This window comes from Ictidomys tridecemlineatus, chromosome 8, assembly GCF_052094955.1.
Source record: "Ictidomys tridecemlineatus isolate mIctTri1 chromosome 8, mIctTri1.hap1, whole genome shotgun sequence".
In the NCBI taxonomy this organism is placed as follows: Eukaryota; Metazoa; Chordata; class Mammalia; order Rodentia; family Sciuridae; genus Ictidomys; species Ictidomys tridecemlineatus.
Window position 1 is genome coordinate 145667846 of NC_135484.1, and position 18199 is coordinate 145686044.

An 18199-nucleotide genomic window follows, 5' to 3' on the forward strand; every position below is an offset into this window, starting at 1 on the left:
AATAAAAGTCTATCAACAACTAAAAAAAAGATACCACTTCACCCTTATCTGATTTGGATTATTTATTTAAAAGAAAGAAAGAATAGCAAATTATTTTTCCCACTAAAATTTACTTACCCATCTCTTCCCTTACTGACAATTTTTACTTCAAAATAATAAATTCCACAGGCTGCTGGTATTGGATGCGTGGCTCTAACTGATGCTGCATCTTTTGGGGTTTTCCCATGACCTGCATGTGAAACAGAAAGAAAAAAAAAATCAAAAAAGATATTCAAATGATAATCTTAACAATTCAGGAACAAATAAGGTTTCAGAAATGATACTTAATTTCTGCTCCCATCAGTTCAAATAATCAGACTTAATATTTACCAGCACAATTAATCCAACATGCAAAACAGCCCAAGTTTTCTGAAGAACTCTTCATGCTATTACAAGTTTTTTAAGATTTCAGACTCTGAACACATTGGACCTAATAGCATTTCATGAAGATTAAATTAAGTATTTTAGCATAGACTACATATGAACAAAGTTCTTTCCGCCAGTCCTGGGGACTGAATCCAAGGGTGCCTTACCACTGAGCTACATCCTCTGCCCTTTTTAATTTTTATTCTGAGACAGGGTCTTACTAAATTGCTAAGGTTGGCCTGGAACTATCAATCTTCCCACCTTAACTTCCCAAAGGATAGACCACATTGAAAAAAAATAAATAAAATTCTTCTACACTCTTTGACAAAATGATCTACCTTTTTAAACCAGAAGCATCTATATCACAATACAGTTTCAAGTGAAATTTTATACAATTAGAGTAATGAAAACAGAATTCTTACTGCTAAGAATTTATGATTTTGTTTTTTTATATATTCTTGCCATTAATTCTGTCCAAAAGCTGAGTCATAAAAATTGATCAGGAAAAATATTGAAAAATGTATTGTTACATCTTTATATGTGTGGGTATATATGTATGTGTATATATATATATAACATATATATATATATGGTTAGTTGTAGATGGACACAATATTTTTATTTTATTTATTTTTATGTGGTGCTGAGGATTGAACCCAGTGCCTTAGGCATGCAAGGCAAGTGCTCTACCACTGAGCTGCAACCCCAGCCCTATTGTTACATCTTGTTTTCTTTAAGAAAGGAAATGAGGCTGTCATTATTGACATTTTAGATAATGGCTTTTAAGCTTTTTAAAGTAGTTCAATTCTTTTTTTTTTTTTAAAGAGAGTGAGAGAGGAGAGAGAGAGAGAGAGAGAGAGAGAGAGAGAGAGAGAGAGAGAGAGAGAGAGAGAGAGAGAGAGAGAATTTTTAATATTTATTTTTCAGTTCTTGGCGGACACAACATCTTTGTTGGTATGTGGTGCTGAGGATCGAACCCGGGTCGACGCATACCAGGCGAGCGCGCTACCGCTTGAGCCACATCTCCAACCCCTAAAGTAGTTCAATTCTAATCCCAGAAGGTTTCCCTTTTCACAACCACATCCCCTACCTCATACTCAAGATACGAATTATCTTGGAAGGTAGCATGTGAACAAAATCAAGTTAGCAAGAGAAAATATGTGGATCAAACAGCGTAAGAATAAAGACAGAAGTTGAAGTAGCATGCCACAAAGCATTGAAAGAGTGTGACACAAGTCTCCACATCTTCAAAGGGACTCTATGAGAAACAATATTCTCATTATTCAACTGTTCTGGTTAGATTATGCTTCCCTCAATACGAACTTGCTATTATAATTTTTCACTCATACTATAAAATGACTTTCGAGGACAGGAGAATTTTTCTCAATTTCACCATGATTGTTTTAAAACTTAATTCCTTATTTAGGTCAAAATGCATATACTAAGATACACAATAACCATCACACACAAATGAGATCATATCTTCCCTTACCACACACTTTGCCAAATTACTAATGATACCCTATCATTAAACAGTTAAGTTTATGCTTGCAATGCAAATTAGTACATGTGAGCCCAGAGGAAACTGAATGAACTCAGCCACTCCTTTAATTATCATGAAAAATTTGTTATGGGCAGAAATAAGCTCTCATGCTGAATAAACAGAACCTAACCAAAGTCCTAAATCAACTAGATTTTACTATTTGTTTTGGCTGATTTTTGTTATTTCCACTTTGAAGGCAGCAACCAAAACTTCCAAGGTACAATAATGTCAAGATATACTTAATAAAAAAAATAATAGTTAACATAGTTAATACTGTGTGAAAGGCACCGTTCTAAGAACCTTATATTTACTAACTCATTTAATATTAAAACAACCCCACAGGGAAAAGTACCACATATCATCGTTCCAAACTAAGGAAACCAAGGGAAGATGAGGAAAACTGCCACGGTCAGACTGCTGAGTGAGAATTCCAACCAAGGTTTGTCCAGGGATTTTAATTCAAGAAGCCTGAGCTACCATGAGCTCTGAGCCCACAGGAAGGATTTAGTTTCACTGAGCATTCTGGGATCACTTCATATTCATCACCATCTCCTATTCTTGATACTTCTACGGTAAGAGAAAGAAAATTAATATTTGAGGGCAAACTATCTCTCAGTGATAGGTGAGTGATAGGTGATTCTGTATGAATTTTTCTCCTTCAATATTTGTGAAATAATATTATTTAGCCTAAATTTTTTTAAATGAGAACATTATAGAGATTATACAACATGCCCAATTGGTAAAATCACACATTAAAAATGCATGCATGGATTAAAATCCCATATACTTTTCCATTATGCAAAAATGATGAAGTACCACATAACCTTAAATCTTCAAGGATCCTTTTTTTATTATTATTATGGTTTACTAAGACATTATAGAAAAGTTCTATAAATGTGAAAATTGAAAAGAATGCTTGGGGGGCTGGGGATGTGGCTCAAGCGGTAGCGCGCTCGCCTGGCATGCGTGCGGCCCGGGTTCGATCCTCAGCACCACATACCAACAAAGATGTTGTGTCTGCAGAGAACTAAAAAATAAATATTAAAAATTCTCTCTATCTCTCCCCTCTCTCACTCTCTCTTTAAAAAAAAAAAAAAAAAAAAAAAAAAAAAGAAAAGAATGCTTGGGGCTGGACTTGTGGTTCAGCAGTACAGTGCTCGCCTAGCCTCATAAAAATAAATAAATAAAATGTTGTGCCCAAGTGAAAAATAAGTATATAAAAAAAAGAATGCTTCATTTGTAAAGTAAAATTTAAATGTAAAAAGACAGAGGGAAGTTGAGAGTGGTGACACATGCCTGTAATCCCAGTGACTCAGGAGGCTGAGGCAGGAGGATTACAAATTCAAGGTAGGCCTCAGCAATTTAGCAAGGCCTTGTCTCAAAATAAAAAAAATGGGCTGGGGATGTAGCTCAGTTGGTAAAGCACCCCTGGGCTCAATGCTCAGTACCAAAAACAAAACAAAACAAAACAAAAAGCAGAGAGGAAAAAGTAAGTTTAGATGTAAAATTAAAATTAGGATTCATGCTATTTCTCAGATGAGACTAGTAATATCAGAAGTGTATGACTTATTTTAATAATGTTCATCAGCTGAAGTATTAGTTTAAATTCTGTGGTTAAAAAACAACTTCACACTACCAAAGTTTAAACTTTTAAACCACAACTTCTTCAATGTTAATGTTAATGTACTGCTTCAAACAAAACCCCGAGGCTAGCAAGGTTAGTAATTTTCATTCAGTCTATTTCTCCACTCTCCAACATGCGGCCACACAGTGGCTTTCTGGAAACCAACCAGTCTTCCATGAATCCCCAACCCTTATAACAACTAGAATTTCCTCCAAAGCCTCCTCTTTGGCCTAGGTAAAAGACTTACTTCCTAAAATCCGCTTCTGAGCTCACCCTCTCTCTACACTTTCCTCCACCTCCTCACCCGCCCTATTTTCAGTTCTAGCCATGAGCAGACAGTGCCTGGAAAGCTCCACCCTTCCTTCTGAGCCCGGCAGGATCCTCCTCATCTTTACATCTCAGCTTAAGCTTTCCTTCCTAAATAGTCTTTCTCTAACCTCACTGACTTGGTCTAACCTACTTCCTACATGCCCTCACGGCAACATTCTCTCCTATACAACTGTGACACACTGATACTTATTTTTGTGACTATTGTTTCTGCTTTTTAATTACTGGGCCTCTTTATTACCACCGATTTCTACTCTAACTTCATTTATTCCTTCCTGCAGCCACACTCTGGATTCTGACATCACCTGAAACTATTTCACTGCAGAAATATTAAATTCTAATATGATTTATTCTGCTACAAGACATTTCTTGAATACAAATTAGCTCACCTGCACTTGATAAATATGGGAATAGTGCTAGTATAATAGTCATCTGCTTCATAACAGCTTTTCCTAATATATTAATGAATTAAAAATAAAAACTTAGCAATATATATATAAAGGCCCTAAGCAAAAAGAACTGGGATTCCTATTGAAGTATATGTCTATAGTGCTTCAGGAAATGCTAAATTTAACCACAATGTTAAGCCATCTGCACAAAATTCAAGCAGTACCTATAAAAGGTGCTAAGGAATTTTATTAATCAGTAGGGATTCATGTATTTCATGTATATTAATTTTACACTTTAGGCTATAAATTAATATTACTTTATTTTGTTGCTCAAACATTTCCAGCTTTGACTATTTGGAGCTTTTTGTTCAGCTCCGCCATCGTTTAGAACATTACCCCCATTATGTTTTTTGTTTTTATGACTTTCTGGCACTAAGTGATGCTGGAGGCTCATCCTCTGTTTTTCTTGCCCCTATCCTAGAATAGGCCATTTCTCCAAGAAGTTCTGCCTTCTTTTACTGAAAAACAGTATTAGAACCTAAGATATAGTTACTAGTTGTACTTACCTTTCCTGGAGTGTCACCAATTCCAGGCCCTCTTCTTGACAAAAGCCAAGGAAACATATGGGAAACATGTGAACCAGTGCACATACATATAATCTATGCTTCTACATGTAAACATCCTTAAGCCAAGTATGAGTTCATACTAATGTTTCCAATTCTAATTCATTATTACCTCATGGTTAATTCCAACTTCCTCCTCTTGCTTATCTGTAAATCCCACCCCAATGGTGAGAAAACTGGCTCCCATCATTTGCACATCCATTTGTTCAATTAAATCATTCCAGTATACATGTATTGCAAGCAGTATCAGAACTGTCAGCCCATATTGCCAAATTGCCATAGCATACAACTTTATCAACTAAAGTTCAATGTTTAGGTGATCCATTCTCCCTTAACTTTTAGACTCCATTTATTTCCAAATTACTTACTTAAAGTCAATACCTCCCTTCCCTTTCCTTCATATATTTGTAATGAGTTAAATTATTTTGTTACATTTTGTAACAATCTATCCTGAGATTTTCCCCTCTTAAAAGACTTTTTTTAAAAAACTGGGATTGAATTTAGGATTCAATTGCTTTACCATTTTTATATTGAGACAAGGTCTCACTAAATTGCCTGGGCTGACCTCAAACTGCAATCCTCCTGCCTCGGCCTCACAAGTCACTGGGACAGCAGGCATGTGTCACCACACCCGGGTCCTAAATGATTTTACTTGCACATATTATGGTTCACTCTTTGTCCTAAGTTCTATGGGCTCAACACAGAAATACTGTCAGGGATCCATGATTACAGGATCATACAGAATACTTTCACTGCTCTAAGAATATCCTGTGTTTTGTCTATTCCACCAACCCCTCCCCAACAACCATTCATCTTTTTATTCTCTATAGTTTTGCCTTTTCCAGGATAATTCAAATTAGAGTACCTAGCCTTTTTTTTTTTTAAGTTGTCGTTGGACACAACACTTATTTATTTATTTGTTTGTTTGTTTGTTTGTTTGTTTATTTATTTGCGGTGCCAAGGATCAAACCCAGGGCCCTGCACATGCCAGGCCAGAGCTCTACCACTAAGCCACAACCCCAGCCCAGTACCTAGCCTTTTTAGACTGGCTTCTTTCATTTGGCAATATGCATTTTAGATCAGACACATCTTTGCATGACTTGATAGCTCTTTTTTTTTAATCACTGGTAATATTCCATTGTGTGAATGTATTTGTCTGCCCATTCATCAATAACTGAAAGATACCTTGGTTGTTTATAGTTTTTAGTGATTATAAAATGTTGCTATAAACATTCGCATACAGGGCTGGGAATGTAGCCCAGTGCTAAAGTGCTTGCCCAGCATATTCAAAGCCCTGAGTTCAATCCCCAGCACCACAAAACAACATCCCCGAAAACATTCACATGCAAGTTTCTATGTGGGCATAAGTTCTCAGATGGCTTGGGTAAATACCTAGGAGTGCAAATGTTGGATCATATGGTTACCAGTATGTTTAGCTATTATTGGCCAAGTTATATGGTTATATTGTGTGCATGCACAAATAATTTAACAACAAATACATTATCATGTACAAGTCTGATGCACCAATAAGAAAAAAAATGTGGAAAAAAAAAAACAGGGAAAAAAATATGTTTAGTTTAGTTGGGAACTGCCAAACCATTTTCCAATGTAACTGCTGTGCTGCTATGCATTTCCACAAGCAAGGAATGGGAATTCCTGTTGCTCTGCATCCTCACCAGCAATTGGCACTATCAGGTTGCTTTTCCAGTTTTAGCCATTCTAATACATATGGATGTTCTATTTAGCAAAAAAGGAAATGGAGGAAATAAAAAGCTACCCGAGTCATATTTTCATTTCAATTAAACTACCACCACACACATCTTGAAGAAGGAAGCCCAAGATCCAGAGTCTAAGGCTGAAAAAAATCACCTGTGATACTGGGCATAAATGCCAGTGGAAATTTTAACTGGGCTTGTAGTTTATTAGGACTGTAATTTTTGTAGTGCTCTGGTTAACGGTCACAAAGTTCCATAGGCTTTAAGTGGCTGCCCAGCCCCAATTTTCCTATAAGTCCTGTTATTTTTAGCACACAGTTGTGTGGAAAAATGTGCTTTGCCCAGCAACGCATTTATGGCATTAAAGTAGAAATGCCTCTATCTTCCTGTTCCCTACTCTTTTTGAAGACCCCACTCTATACTTCCTCATCAAAATCACAGGCATTCGGGGCATGGTGGTGCACACTTGTAATCCCATGGGCTCCAGAGGCTGAGACAGGAAGATTAGTAGTTCAAAGCCAGGCTCAGCAAAAGCAAGGTGCTAAGCAACTCAGTGAGACCCTTTCTCCAAATAAAATACAAAACAGGGCTGGGGATGTGGTTCAGTGTTGGAGTGCCCTGAGTCCAATTAAAAAAAAAAAAAAAAAAAATCACATTAACTCCAATTCCCTGAATCTTTTTTTGTGATTTTCCCTCCCTTTTTCCTGGAATACGCTATCTGGGAATCACATAAAAGCTCTCAAATACCTTGATTTCCCCCATATGCCTCTCTTTCCATCCCACTCAACCAGCAAAACTATAGTGTTTCATGAACATTATAAGCTACCTCCCCTACTCCTGCACTAGACAGCTGACCTGCACTGAATAAAGACCAACAATCTTGCAAACAACCATTATGATCAAATGATGTCACCCAGACTCTCCCAGGGATACCTACAGTATTTTCAGAAAACCTCAGTCAGCTTGTTCTCCATCTCTAGCAATGGCTAGTCTGCATTTTCACCATTCACTTGAAGCTATAAGTCCTCTACTCAAATTCAGCGAGTCTGTTTTATCAAAAAAATGGTAGGGGGCAGGGGCTGGGGCTCAATGGTAGAGCGCTTGCCTAACATGCATGAGGCACTGGGTTTGATCCTCAGCACCATATAAAAATAAACAAAATAAAGGCATTCTTTCCACTACAATCACACAAAAAAAATTTTAAAAGAAAATGATATGCCATTAGATAGGATGATATTCAACTCTCCACTATCCTACTACAAATGGTCTCTGTCGTCCCCCCCCTCCCCCGCCCCAAGTCTTCACCTCTTCCACTATTATCAGAGAAACAGAACATCCTCTCCTCTCCAAGACTAACTATCCTGTGCTCTGGAAACACTCATCTGTCTCCCAGCCCTCACTACCTCAGCCCCCAAGCTTCATCCTCTTCAATTTCTTCCCCTTTCCCCTCAACCTGGAAGAGCTGAATGTCCCAAAAACGCATACACCTTTCACAAAGTCCTATCCCTCTGTGTTATAAATCATTGCCAGTAATGTACTGAAGTTGGTGATAAATACAATGAATTCTTTTTTTTAACTTGAAGGTTGTAAAAACCAGGTACTGCTATTATCTACTTTTTTAATATTAAATTTTGTATACATTTACTGGAACATCACAACTTGGACTAATATGTTCTCATTTTAACATCAGTTTTACCCACACAGTCAAAAAAAAAAAAAGAGTGACTTAAGAGTGATTGTGGGGGAGCATGGGAAAAATGGAGCAAAGGGGAGGGAGGGGAAGGGGGGTGCAGGAAAGATGGTGGAATGAGATAGCCATCATTACCCTAGGTACATGTATGACTGCACATATGGTCGACACTACAGCTACATCAGGTACAACCAGACAAATGAAAAGTTGTGCTGCAATTGTATATAATAAATCAAAATGCATTCTGCTGTCATACATTACCTAAGAAACAAACAAACCAGGGGGCTGGGATTGCAGCTCAGTGGTAGAGCACTTGCCTAGAGCAGGTGAGGAACTGGGTTCCATCCTCAGCTCCACATAAAAATAAATAAAATGCAGTTATTAAAAAAAATAAAAAAGAATGGTATGACTTTCTGACTATACTTTCCAAAGGGATTTTAAGGATAACTGATTGTGTGGGATTTCCACCTTATATACTGTCATCAGAAGCTAACTCTCAGCTAAAATGTAAATCCACTATCAGTTGTTAAAAACTGAAGGGGGTAAAAACATGTCTCAACCTCCACCTCCTCTAGGTTCTGCCTAATCTGTTCTTCCATCTGTATTTCTCAAGAGTAATCTATGGTGACATCCTATTTAGTCCTTCTGTTTTGTTTCAGTCCACTAAAAGCTGGTTTTGTCCCCATCAAATCAGTTCAAACTGCCCTCCCTAAGTTACAAAGATCTGATTTCCAATTCCAGAACAAAGTTGTGCGTATACCACTATACCTATCGCTGCACTGGACACTACAGGCCACCTCCCTTGCTGAGCTTCTGGGACACTACTCTCCTTGCCACCCAGGTACCTCTCTCATCTATTTCTTCTTGGGCTCCATCCAGTCTTCCAGTGGTGTGGCTGCTCAGGGCTCCAGTTTCAGCTCACAGCTTTTCTCACTCAACACACTCCAGTGCATCTACCACCCAGAGGTGACCCCTAAATCAGTCATGACCTCGACCTCTCTACCAAGATTGGGGGAAATTCAAGCATCTGCCAACCCTCCCTAGTAGAAAATGTCTCATACACTGTCCCTACTGAAATAAACAGAGCCCAGATAATTCAAGTGCCAGGAGGATAATGTGCGTTAACTACCCTCACACCCCAGATGACTCACACAGGTCAGCACCTGATCTGAAGGCCACCAATACACACCACAACATGAAATGAAAAGTTCTGCCCAACTGAGAATGATGATGATTGGCTAGGCCAATCTGATAAAACTCTCAGGAATGTAAAATGGGAAGGAAAAGATAAATCAGTAGAGAAAAGAGAAGAAAACCAGAAATTTGCAACTGTTGCTGAGTCACCTCAACCTAAAATAAAAAGTCATGAATTCCAGTTGCTGAGAGCACTTAAAAATCCCCTTAATTCTAGAAGACCTGTTCACAAGGCTTGTTTTTGTAGCTTCTTCTAGTTTCCATGAAGACTGATCAAGAGTTAAGATTCCCATTTTTATTTATCTCCAAATTTAACTAACTTCTTCAAAGTAATTACTTGATTCATGGTTCACTGCCAGAACTAACAGAGCTACAAACCCAAAAACATCACTCTTGATTTCTCTCCATTATTCCTCATACCCTCTCACTTCTACCTTTATCTCACAAATACCTGCTCTTCTCTACCCTACCACAGACCAAGTAGAGGACCTTATTTCTAACATGGTCTAACACAAAAGTCTTTTAAGTGAGTTTGTTACTTCCTGTCTTGTACCCCTTGAATCTACCTTCCAATCAGTTGTGCAATGTGACAAAAATGAAAATGTGAACCAGTCACTTCCTACTTAAAATTCTTTGATGATGGGCTGGGGATATAGCTCTGTTGGTAGAATGCTTGCCTTGCATGCACAAAGCCCTAGGTTCAATTCCCAGAACCACCGGTGTGTGTGTGTATAATGACTTCCCCATCTCCTACAGAATTCCATCTAAGCTCAATAAAATACTCAATCTTTTCTCAGACCTTGTTACACACTAAATTCCAACAACTCAAAATTGCCTGTAAAGCAAACAAAACATAACCCTCTCCTCTGTGCTTTTGTTTTCCCTTCACCCAGCCCCTCTTCTTCCCTACACCTACTGAACCTCCAAGAAGCTGTCCCTAACTATCTTCATTCCCATCTGGGTTTGATGCTCCTCCTATCTTCCATAGCACTCTTTTAACACTTCCCTCACTGCTACATTTTATGCCCTTTGAGTCAGTGAATTCAAAGGCAGTATCTCTCATCTGAGTGCCCAGAACCTGGCACTATGTGAACATTCACTAAAAGTTTATTAGATAAATGAGAGAAAGAATAAGCAGTGAGAAAGACATGCATACAAGATGCCCAGAACTCTTTGCCTTACAGCAATTGCTCAATCAATTATTACAGTCACTTGCTTCAGTTGTAGTTACCAAGTGGCATTTTTAAAGCTAATTTCCTAAAATTTTGGCAAAGGATTCCCTGGGAAGAGCATGGTTTGATATTTAAATTCCTTTATTTTAAGAAACATTTCTGCATCACCACTGTAAGTTCGTAACAGATATTTGTACTTGTAGACAAGCAAGCATTTGTTGAAATATTTGTTCAACCTTAAGGTAAAAAATTACACAATTATATTTAGGAAGTGTTAACAACTAATGACTAGGAGGAGTTGGGCACATTAAAATTCAACGTATTTTGCTAGATACTGTTAAAAAATGCTTCAATTAAAAATGTAATTCACTGTTTCATTACTTCCCTACCAAATTTCAGTTCTCTGGCATTTCTCCTAAGCTATCCTAACTCGGTAAAATTAAGGTGTCTGAACCTTTGTGAGGCATCAGTCTCCCAGTTATTTTTTTTCATGTATTTATTTATTTATTTAGTACTAGGGATTGAACCCAGATTCACTTAACCAATGGGTCACGTTCCTGACACCCCCACCCTTCTTTTTTTTTTTTTTTTTGAGACAGGGTCTCCCCCTAAGTTGCTCAAGGCCTTGCTAAATTGCTGAGGCTCCCTTTGAACTTGCAATCCTCCTGAGCAAAGTGGCAAGAGCCACCACTCCGGGGTACTCCATTATCTTTTCTGCCCTAGAGTACTTTTAATCTCAAATTATTCTTCTCAAAAGTCTCTATGTGATCACCTATTTGATTAATTAGGTCCCGCACAAACTGAAAAAGGCAACAATATGGTATAGAAGAAAGTACTGAATTTATAATCAGTAAAATTAGTTTCAATCCTGGCTTATGGCTGGGGAAAAAAATCTAACCTACAGGTGCTCCCACTTCGACAAATTTAAAATTACAATTCCATAATCTTGCCCAGTATGTATCATAATTCTCTGTAAAGTATCTGAATAATTTGAAAACTATAAAAATGTAATCTAGCTGGGCATGGTGGTACACACCTATAATCCCAGTGGCTCAAGAGGCTGAGGCAGGAGGAACACAAGTACAAAGCCTGCCTCAGCAACTTAGCAGGTACTTGTCTCAAAAAAATAAAAAGGACTGGGGATGTGGCTCAGTGGATCAGCCTCCCACTTCCAACCCCAGTTACGGAGGGGGGGGGGAGAGGGAAGCAATTAAGAGAGAGAGAGAGAGAAGCAATCTGTAATTAAAACATTTAGGCTAATTGAATCCATTGTCATATTCATGCTTGCCTAGTATGTGCAAGGCCCTGGGTTCAATCCTCACACACACACTACACACAGAGACAAGAAAACCCTAAGTCTAAAAAAACCTGTCACTTGAGTATTCAACACTGAGAAGAATTTTTAAAATAAGAGGGGCTATTCCTGGGCATTTCCATAGTCAGTGTGTGCTAAGCAAAAGGTCTTTTACAAAACTCTTACCATGCACCCCTCTACACACACCCTGCTACTCTTCTGCAATCCAACCATGCATGTGGCATTGTTTTGCATTAATCCCTTCAAATCATTTATGGAACAATACTGCTTTCAAAAGCAGCAATTCCAATTTAAAAGAAAAAAATCTTAAACACAGAACACGTTCAGAGCAAAAGAAACCAAGATACTTCAATTTCAAAGGTAGTAAGGGAAATCTATAATTCTGGAAAACAATTATGATTTTTTTCAAATTCTGGAATATGCAAAAATATCCAATATAATTTTTTTAAGTTTTGTAATGCTTAGATAAAATCAATGAGTACAATGATAAAATTAAATAAAAATCCACTCTTATTTTGTGATTTCAAAGTTTTACCATCCACTACCTATAATACTTTCCCTTTGCTACTAGGTTACTTGCCCACTATATTTGGTGAAGTGCTCTCAGAAGACAGAGAAAAATAACAGTAACAGAAAGCACACAGCAAGAGACTCTAAAATACCAACAAGAGGAAAGGGGGGAAAAGAAAGACTGTCTGTGACAAGGGAGAGACAAAGAGAAACCAGAAGAGGAGAAAAAACAAGGATGACAAACAACAAAATCTGTTTCCAGAAGTAATGGTTTATGTTTATAAGCGAGTGATGCTTCCAGAAAGTGAATCTAGTATTACACAACAGAAAGCAATAAAAAAGGTCAACGGGAAAAATAATTGAGACAGCAGTGTTATAAATATTCCAAACTCCAACCAATTTCACATAACCATGCACTTTCCTCTGACCCAAATCATTAATTTTATGTAAAAGAAGTTCATACAACTAATCAAAGCCTGTTACAGAGATAAATAAACTGTAATCACAAATCTCAGCACAGAAATTCAGAACTGGAAATTTCCTTACCAACCATCCAGTTCAACTCCCACATTACTCAAGAGATGCTGTCTTGAAACAAACCTACAATCACAAATTCTGCAAGACCCTGGAAGCTAAATTCTTTCTTCAGTAATCTTTCGTATATACTGCCTCTGGTTTTAAAGGCTTATTTTGCACCATCAATTATTAATTTAAAATGACAAAGTTTTGTCAAGTCTAACAAAAGCAAGTTGATGAGCCAGATTAGAAGTAAACACTTCATAACACAACACTGTCCAAATTTAAAAACATGATTTAAGTAATGCTTCATAAGGAAATTAACAAAATCTTCTAACATGAGAGAAAACAAAGATCAACTATTTTGAAATTCGTAGTTGTTTAAATGAAGAAATATAACATTCAATTATGAAAACTTTCAAAATTGAAAGCGCTTCTTTGGATCTATGGCAAGGATTAAAAAGGAGGACTGTTCAGCAAGGCCCATTTTTGTGAGCGATTCTTTCCAGCCAAATAATTGAGTACACATCTGTTGCCATTCTCCTTTCCGATTAAATAGTAACTTATCAAGGTTCTTCTCAAATTTCAGTCCTGTATACTTTTATCAAGGTTGTTTATACCCTCTACATGCATGCCACTAGGATCAGAGGAAGAAGCTGCTTTGTAGCCAATCAAAACGAGGCTGCTTAGAATGTAAACGCTCCTGCTCCTGCTTCACGTTTGGGGCCTGAAACACTGGATTTGTTTCCAGAAAAACTGATACACTGAATTTTTTTTTTCTCCTCCTTTTCTCTTTTTCCACAAGTAAACTTGACGCATACCACTAATCTGCAATACATTTCAAAAATCCCCATTGCAATGTATTCTCTTATAAAGCTTTGTTTTAACCTAGGAGAGGTTGGGGGGGGGCACAAGCCAAAGGTGGTTGGTTTGCGTTTTTTCTTTTTTTAATGGCAAATGTAAAACACAAGCCAATTTTCTCTAAAATACTAAACCGCACATTTAAAAAAAAAATCCTATTTTCAACAATACTTCACCTAATACCAACCCGGAAATATTGGGAATTTCCAGTCTGGAGAGAGGTTTCTGCTCCCCTAAGAAAATGCTGCCACTGAGGTTTCTCTCTGAGCCTTCCAGTTGCTTTTAGCAGGGCAGATTGTGGCAAACTTGTGCCCCTTGTCCTTTTGTCCCCCTAGACAATCTCTGGCCTAATTTTGGACAAAATCCTCCACTGATCACTCCTCCCCCCATACATCCCTGCTCTCCCTTAATTACAAAACGTACCTCGGAATCGTGCCTCGCGTCCCCCTACGGAGGCGAGAGCGCCTGACCCACCACCTGGAGAACAATGTAACCCAACTCCAGTCCCTAGCTTCTCCCTGCAAGCCCCGAGACGTATCTCACCGAGGATCGGAAAGCCAGGTGCGCCCCGACCAGCCGAGCTCCCCAAGGCGTCCTGCTTGGGCCTAGGGCCCCGGCTCCTCCCCACCCGGGGCACTCTGTCCTCGCCCCGCACCCTGGGACCTTCCGCGGGACCCGGCGCCCACCCGCGAGGCGGCAGGTCGGGCGGCCAGTCGGCTCCCAGGGCGCCCGCGCGCGGGCGGGGGTCGGGGGCGGGCCGAGCGCGGCGCAGGCGGCGGCCGGACACGTCGGGTCGGCGCCCCGCTCCCACCGCGGCCGCACGCCGTACCTTTGTAGTGCACCCGCAGGTTGTTCTGAGACAGGCCGATGTAGCTGAACTTGTCCTTCGGGCTCCAGGACCGCGGCAGCGGCGTCTCCTGCTCGTCCACGGCCGGGTAGAGGCGCTTCAGCCGGCGCTGCAGCTCCTTCTCCTGCTCGTTGAGGGCAGAGTCGCCGTGCGGGAAGGGGGCCGCGGCGCTGCTGCCCGCCGCCAGGGCTGGAGCCGGGGCGCCCGCGGCGGGACTGGGGCCGGCCGCCAGGCCCGGGGGCGCAGGGGGCGCGCTGGCGGGGGCGGCCGCCGCGGCGGGCGGGGGCGGCGGAGCCGCGGTGGCCGGGGGCGGCGGCGGCGGCGGCGGGTGGAGAAGCAGGGCGGCCGCCGCGGCTCCCAAGCCGCCGCCGCCGCCGGGCGAGCCGGCCGGAGAGGAGCCGGCGCTGACGGCCGGGGGCGCGGGTAGGACGACTCCGGAGACCGGGGCCACGGCCGGCGGCGGCGGCGGCGGCAGCTGCTGCTGCTGCTGTTGTTGTTGTTGCTGCTGCTGCTGCTGCGGCGGCGGCGGCGGCGGCGGCTGCCCGGACATCCCGGCCGCGACTCAGCCTGCGGCCACCTCCACCTCTTCTCTCCTTCCTCCTCTGCTTCCCGGGGGCGCTGTCGCTGCGGCCGCCGGCACCAGGCGCCCAGTCCGCCCGCCCCGGAAGCAGGCGGCGGGCCGCGCGCCCGGGAGAGCGCGGCGGTTGGGGGCACAGAGGCGCGGGAGCGGGCGGCGGGCCGGGCGGCCCCGAGAGAACGTTGGCCGGAGCGCGGGCGCGCGGCCCGGGGACGAGGCGGCGGGGGCGGAGGCGGCGCGGGGACGCGGGCGGGAAGGCGCGCTGGCGGCCGCTGCTCTCGCGGCGGCTTCCCGGCGGGCGGGCGGGCGGGCTGGCGGCCGGCGCGAGACGCTGCGCGCGGGCGGCGCTGGGCGAGGGGGCGGGACGGAGGCGCGAGGGGCGGGCGGGCGAGCGCGCGGGCGGCGGGGGCGGGCCCGGGTCCCGGCTGCGTGCGGCGAGGCGCCTCTCCCCAGCCCGCCGCCGCTCGCCGGCAGGGGCGCGGGGCTGCGGGCGCCGCGGGTCCGTCCCGAGGCGCCCGCCTCTTCCCGCGAGCCGGCCGCGCCGCCCCCGTCGCCGGCGAGTCTCCGCCCACTGACTTCTTTTTGTTGTCGTCGCCCCACCTCCCTACCGCGGGGTGCCGCGGAGCCGCTGCTCGTCCAGGCGAGAGCAATCGAGCCCCGCTGGGGCCGCCGCGAGCCCGCCCGGCGGAGCGCCCGGGGCCGGCGCCTGGAGAGCCCCGGGGCTGGGGCCGCGCCGCCGGCTGCTGGCCTGCGAGCCGCCTCTGCTCGGCCACGACCCAGCTCGTTAGGCTCGGGCGTTTCTACCGTAGGGGTGACCGTAGGGGCAGTGGAAGTCGTTCCCGAAAGCAAAGTCCCCACATAATTTTATGAGGACTTTACGGTGAACTTAGGGTGCTAGAGCGAGTGACCCTAGGAATGCCAACGTAGACTGGCACGTCTTCAAAGGGCAGCGGCACCCACTGTAGGAATGCACGGTTCTAGTGTGTAGGAAGGGAACACTTTATGGGCTCATTGATCCTCATAACAGGCCTCTTTGTTAGGCAGCAGAGAATTGTGCCCATTTTTTAAACAAGGAGATATATTTACCGAGGTCAGCAGAGTCAAAAATAGTACTTCCTACTTTGCAGTTCCCAGTAGTGCGCTTGGTCAACTCGTTTGGCACAACTTGCCAAGTGTTGCTCTCTGACCTGTCACAGCCTTGCTGTTGTCTCCACTTCCCTTTGTGTAGCTTATCCTTTCCCTCGCTGGCAAGATCAGGCTCCACATGTGTCATCTACACAATATAGACTTGATATTTTGTTTCAAACCATACTATGATAGCAATTTATCAAAAAAAAAAAGCAAGGAATGCATTGAATAGCGAATTATTTATGTTTTGAAGAATGCAGGTGAAAGGTGATTTAATTGAAGGTCCTCAGTGCCAGGCCAGAACTGAGTCATTCTGCCTAATTTCTCTCTCAATTGCCCAATTGCTCTTTAATAAAAATATCTGATAATTCTAACCTATTATTTGATGACTTTTTTTCAAGGCACTGCACTTTAAATCACATGATGTCATTGAGTTGTTCCAAGTTACTTAAGGCCTCTCTAAATTGCTGAGCCTGGCCTTGGTGCCTCAGCATCCAGAGCCACTGGGATTACAGGCCTCTACCACTGCCTCCAGCAACAGCAATGAGTTTAATATAAGCCAAGGTCTATTTAAATGTAAGACCGCCATGCTAGAAAAAAATGGGCTCCAGGCCTTCTCAGACTTTCTTGAAATAATCATGAAGGTCTTTTAGCTTGAGGTAGGGTCACATGCCTGTATTCCCAGGAACTCTGGAATCTGAGGAGGTAGGAAGATCATGAGTTCAAAGCCAGCCTCAGAAACTTAGCTAGGCCCTCAGCAATTTAGTGGGGCCTATAAACAACTCCATGCTTCAAAATATAAAGAGGGCTGGGGTTGTGGCTCAGTGGTTAAGACCCTCAGGATTCAGTCCTCAGTATCTACCCCTTGCCCCAGCCAAAAAAGATTTAATTCCTCAAAGTGTACTCTTTTTCAGTCAGCACACTTAGAAAACACCTAGAACTTGATCATGTGGATAGTGGAATCCATTTCTGTTAAGAAAATCGAATTTAAGGGAACAGAGTTATCTGACATCTTATTGGAGCATGGAGTGCTCATATGAATTTTTTGTAAAGACATCCCTTCAGAGCAATGGAATTACAGAAGAAAGCCAACCAATTAGAAAAAAATCACCCCCTCCTCTTGACTTAGTGGATCTCAGGCCCAAGTTCAGACCCACTTCTTCCAGGCTTCTTGCATAGGCGTAGGCTGAGACGAATATTTTATGGCCTCATAAAAATATTGTTTTGAAGACAGAAAAATTACTAAATAAGAAAGACTGTGATAATTATAGCACTGCCCAAATCATTGCCAAAAAAGACATGATGTAAAATCATAAAAATGTTTCTATAATAGACAATTAAAGAGCATAATTAAAAATAAATTTTCATTACAAAATATTATAATCATACATAGAGATATAAATGATGAAAATCCATTAGCCATGAACTTATCCACATTCTTCCTGCATCTTTATCTTTAGTCTCACGTGTATTGCTGTAACATTGCTACTTATTTGTTATCTGTTTCTCAGGAGCAAACAATAGGAACCAAATCTGGCTTTCTTAAGCAGAGAAAGAACTTACTGAAAAGGTTGTGCATGGGCCTCAGAACTGACCAGAAGGCTGGACAGTGGATGTCTGAAAACAAAGGCCAAAGGAGAGCAGGAGGCATAAATAGACCAGCTCAGGCCTCACCCTTAGCAACAGAAATCACCACCAAATAGCACCTTCACCACGTGGACTCACTCTTCTGACCCCTCATCTTCACACTGCTCAAGTTTCAG

At 42.3% G+C, this 18199-nt stretch overlaps 1 protein-coding gene across 2 annotated transcripts in view; it reads right to left on the reverse strand.

Moving 5' to 3' along the window:
- The window catches only part of Ranbp9 (RAN binding protein 9), an 85335-nt gene extending 69918 nt beyond the window's left edge, over positions 1 to 15417 (reverse strand). Inside the window, exons 1-2 of one of the 2 annotated variants that reach the window (XM_078020549.1) lie at positions 14714 to 15417; positions 118 to 229 (exon numbers count right to left, since the gene is read on the reverse strand). In XM_078020549.1, the coding sequence (XP_077876675.1) occupies positions 118 to 229; positions 14714 to 15281 (680 nt within the window). In that variant the 5' untranslated portion in view covers positions 15282 to 15417. Of the gene's footprint in view, positions 1 to 117; positions 230 to 14427; positions 14612 to 14713 lie in introns of those variants that run through there. The other variant, XM_005329128.4, reaches the window with a different exon arrangement.
- Positions 15418 to 18199: the final 2782 nt, after the last annotated feature.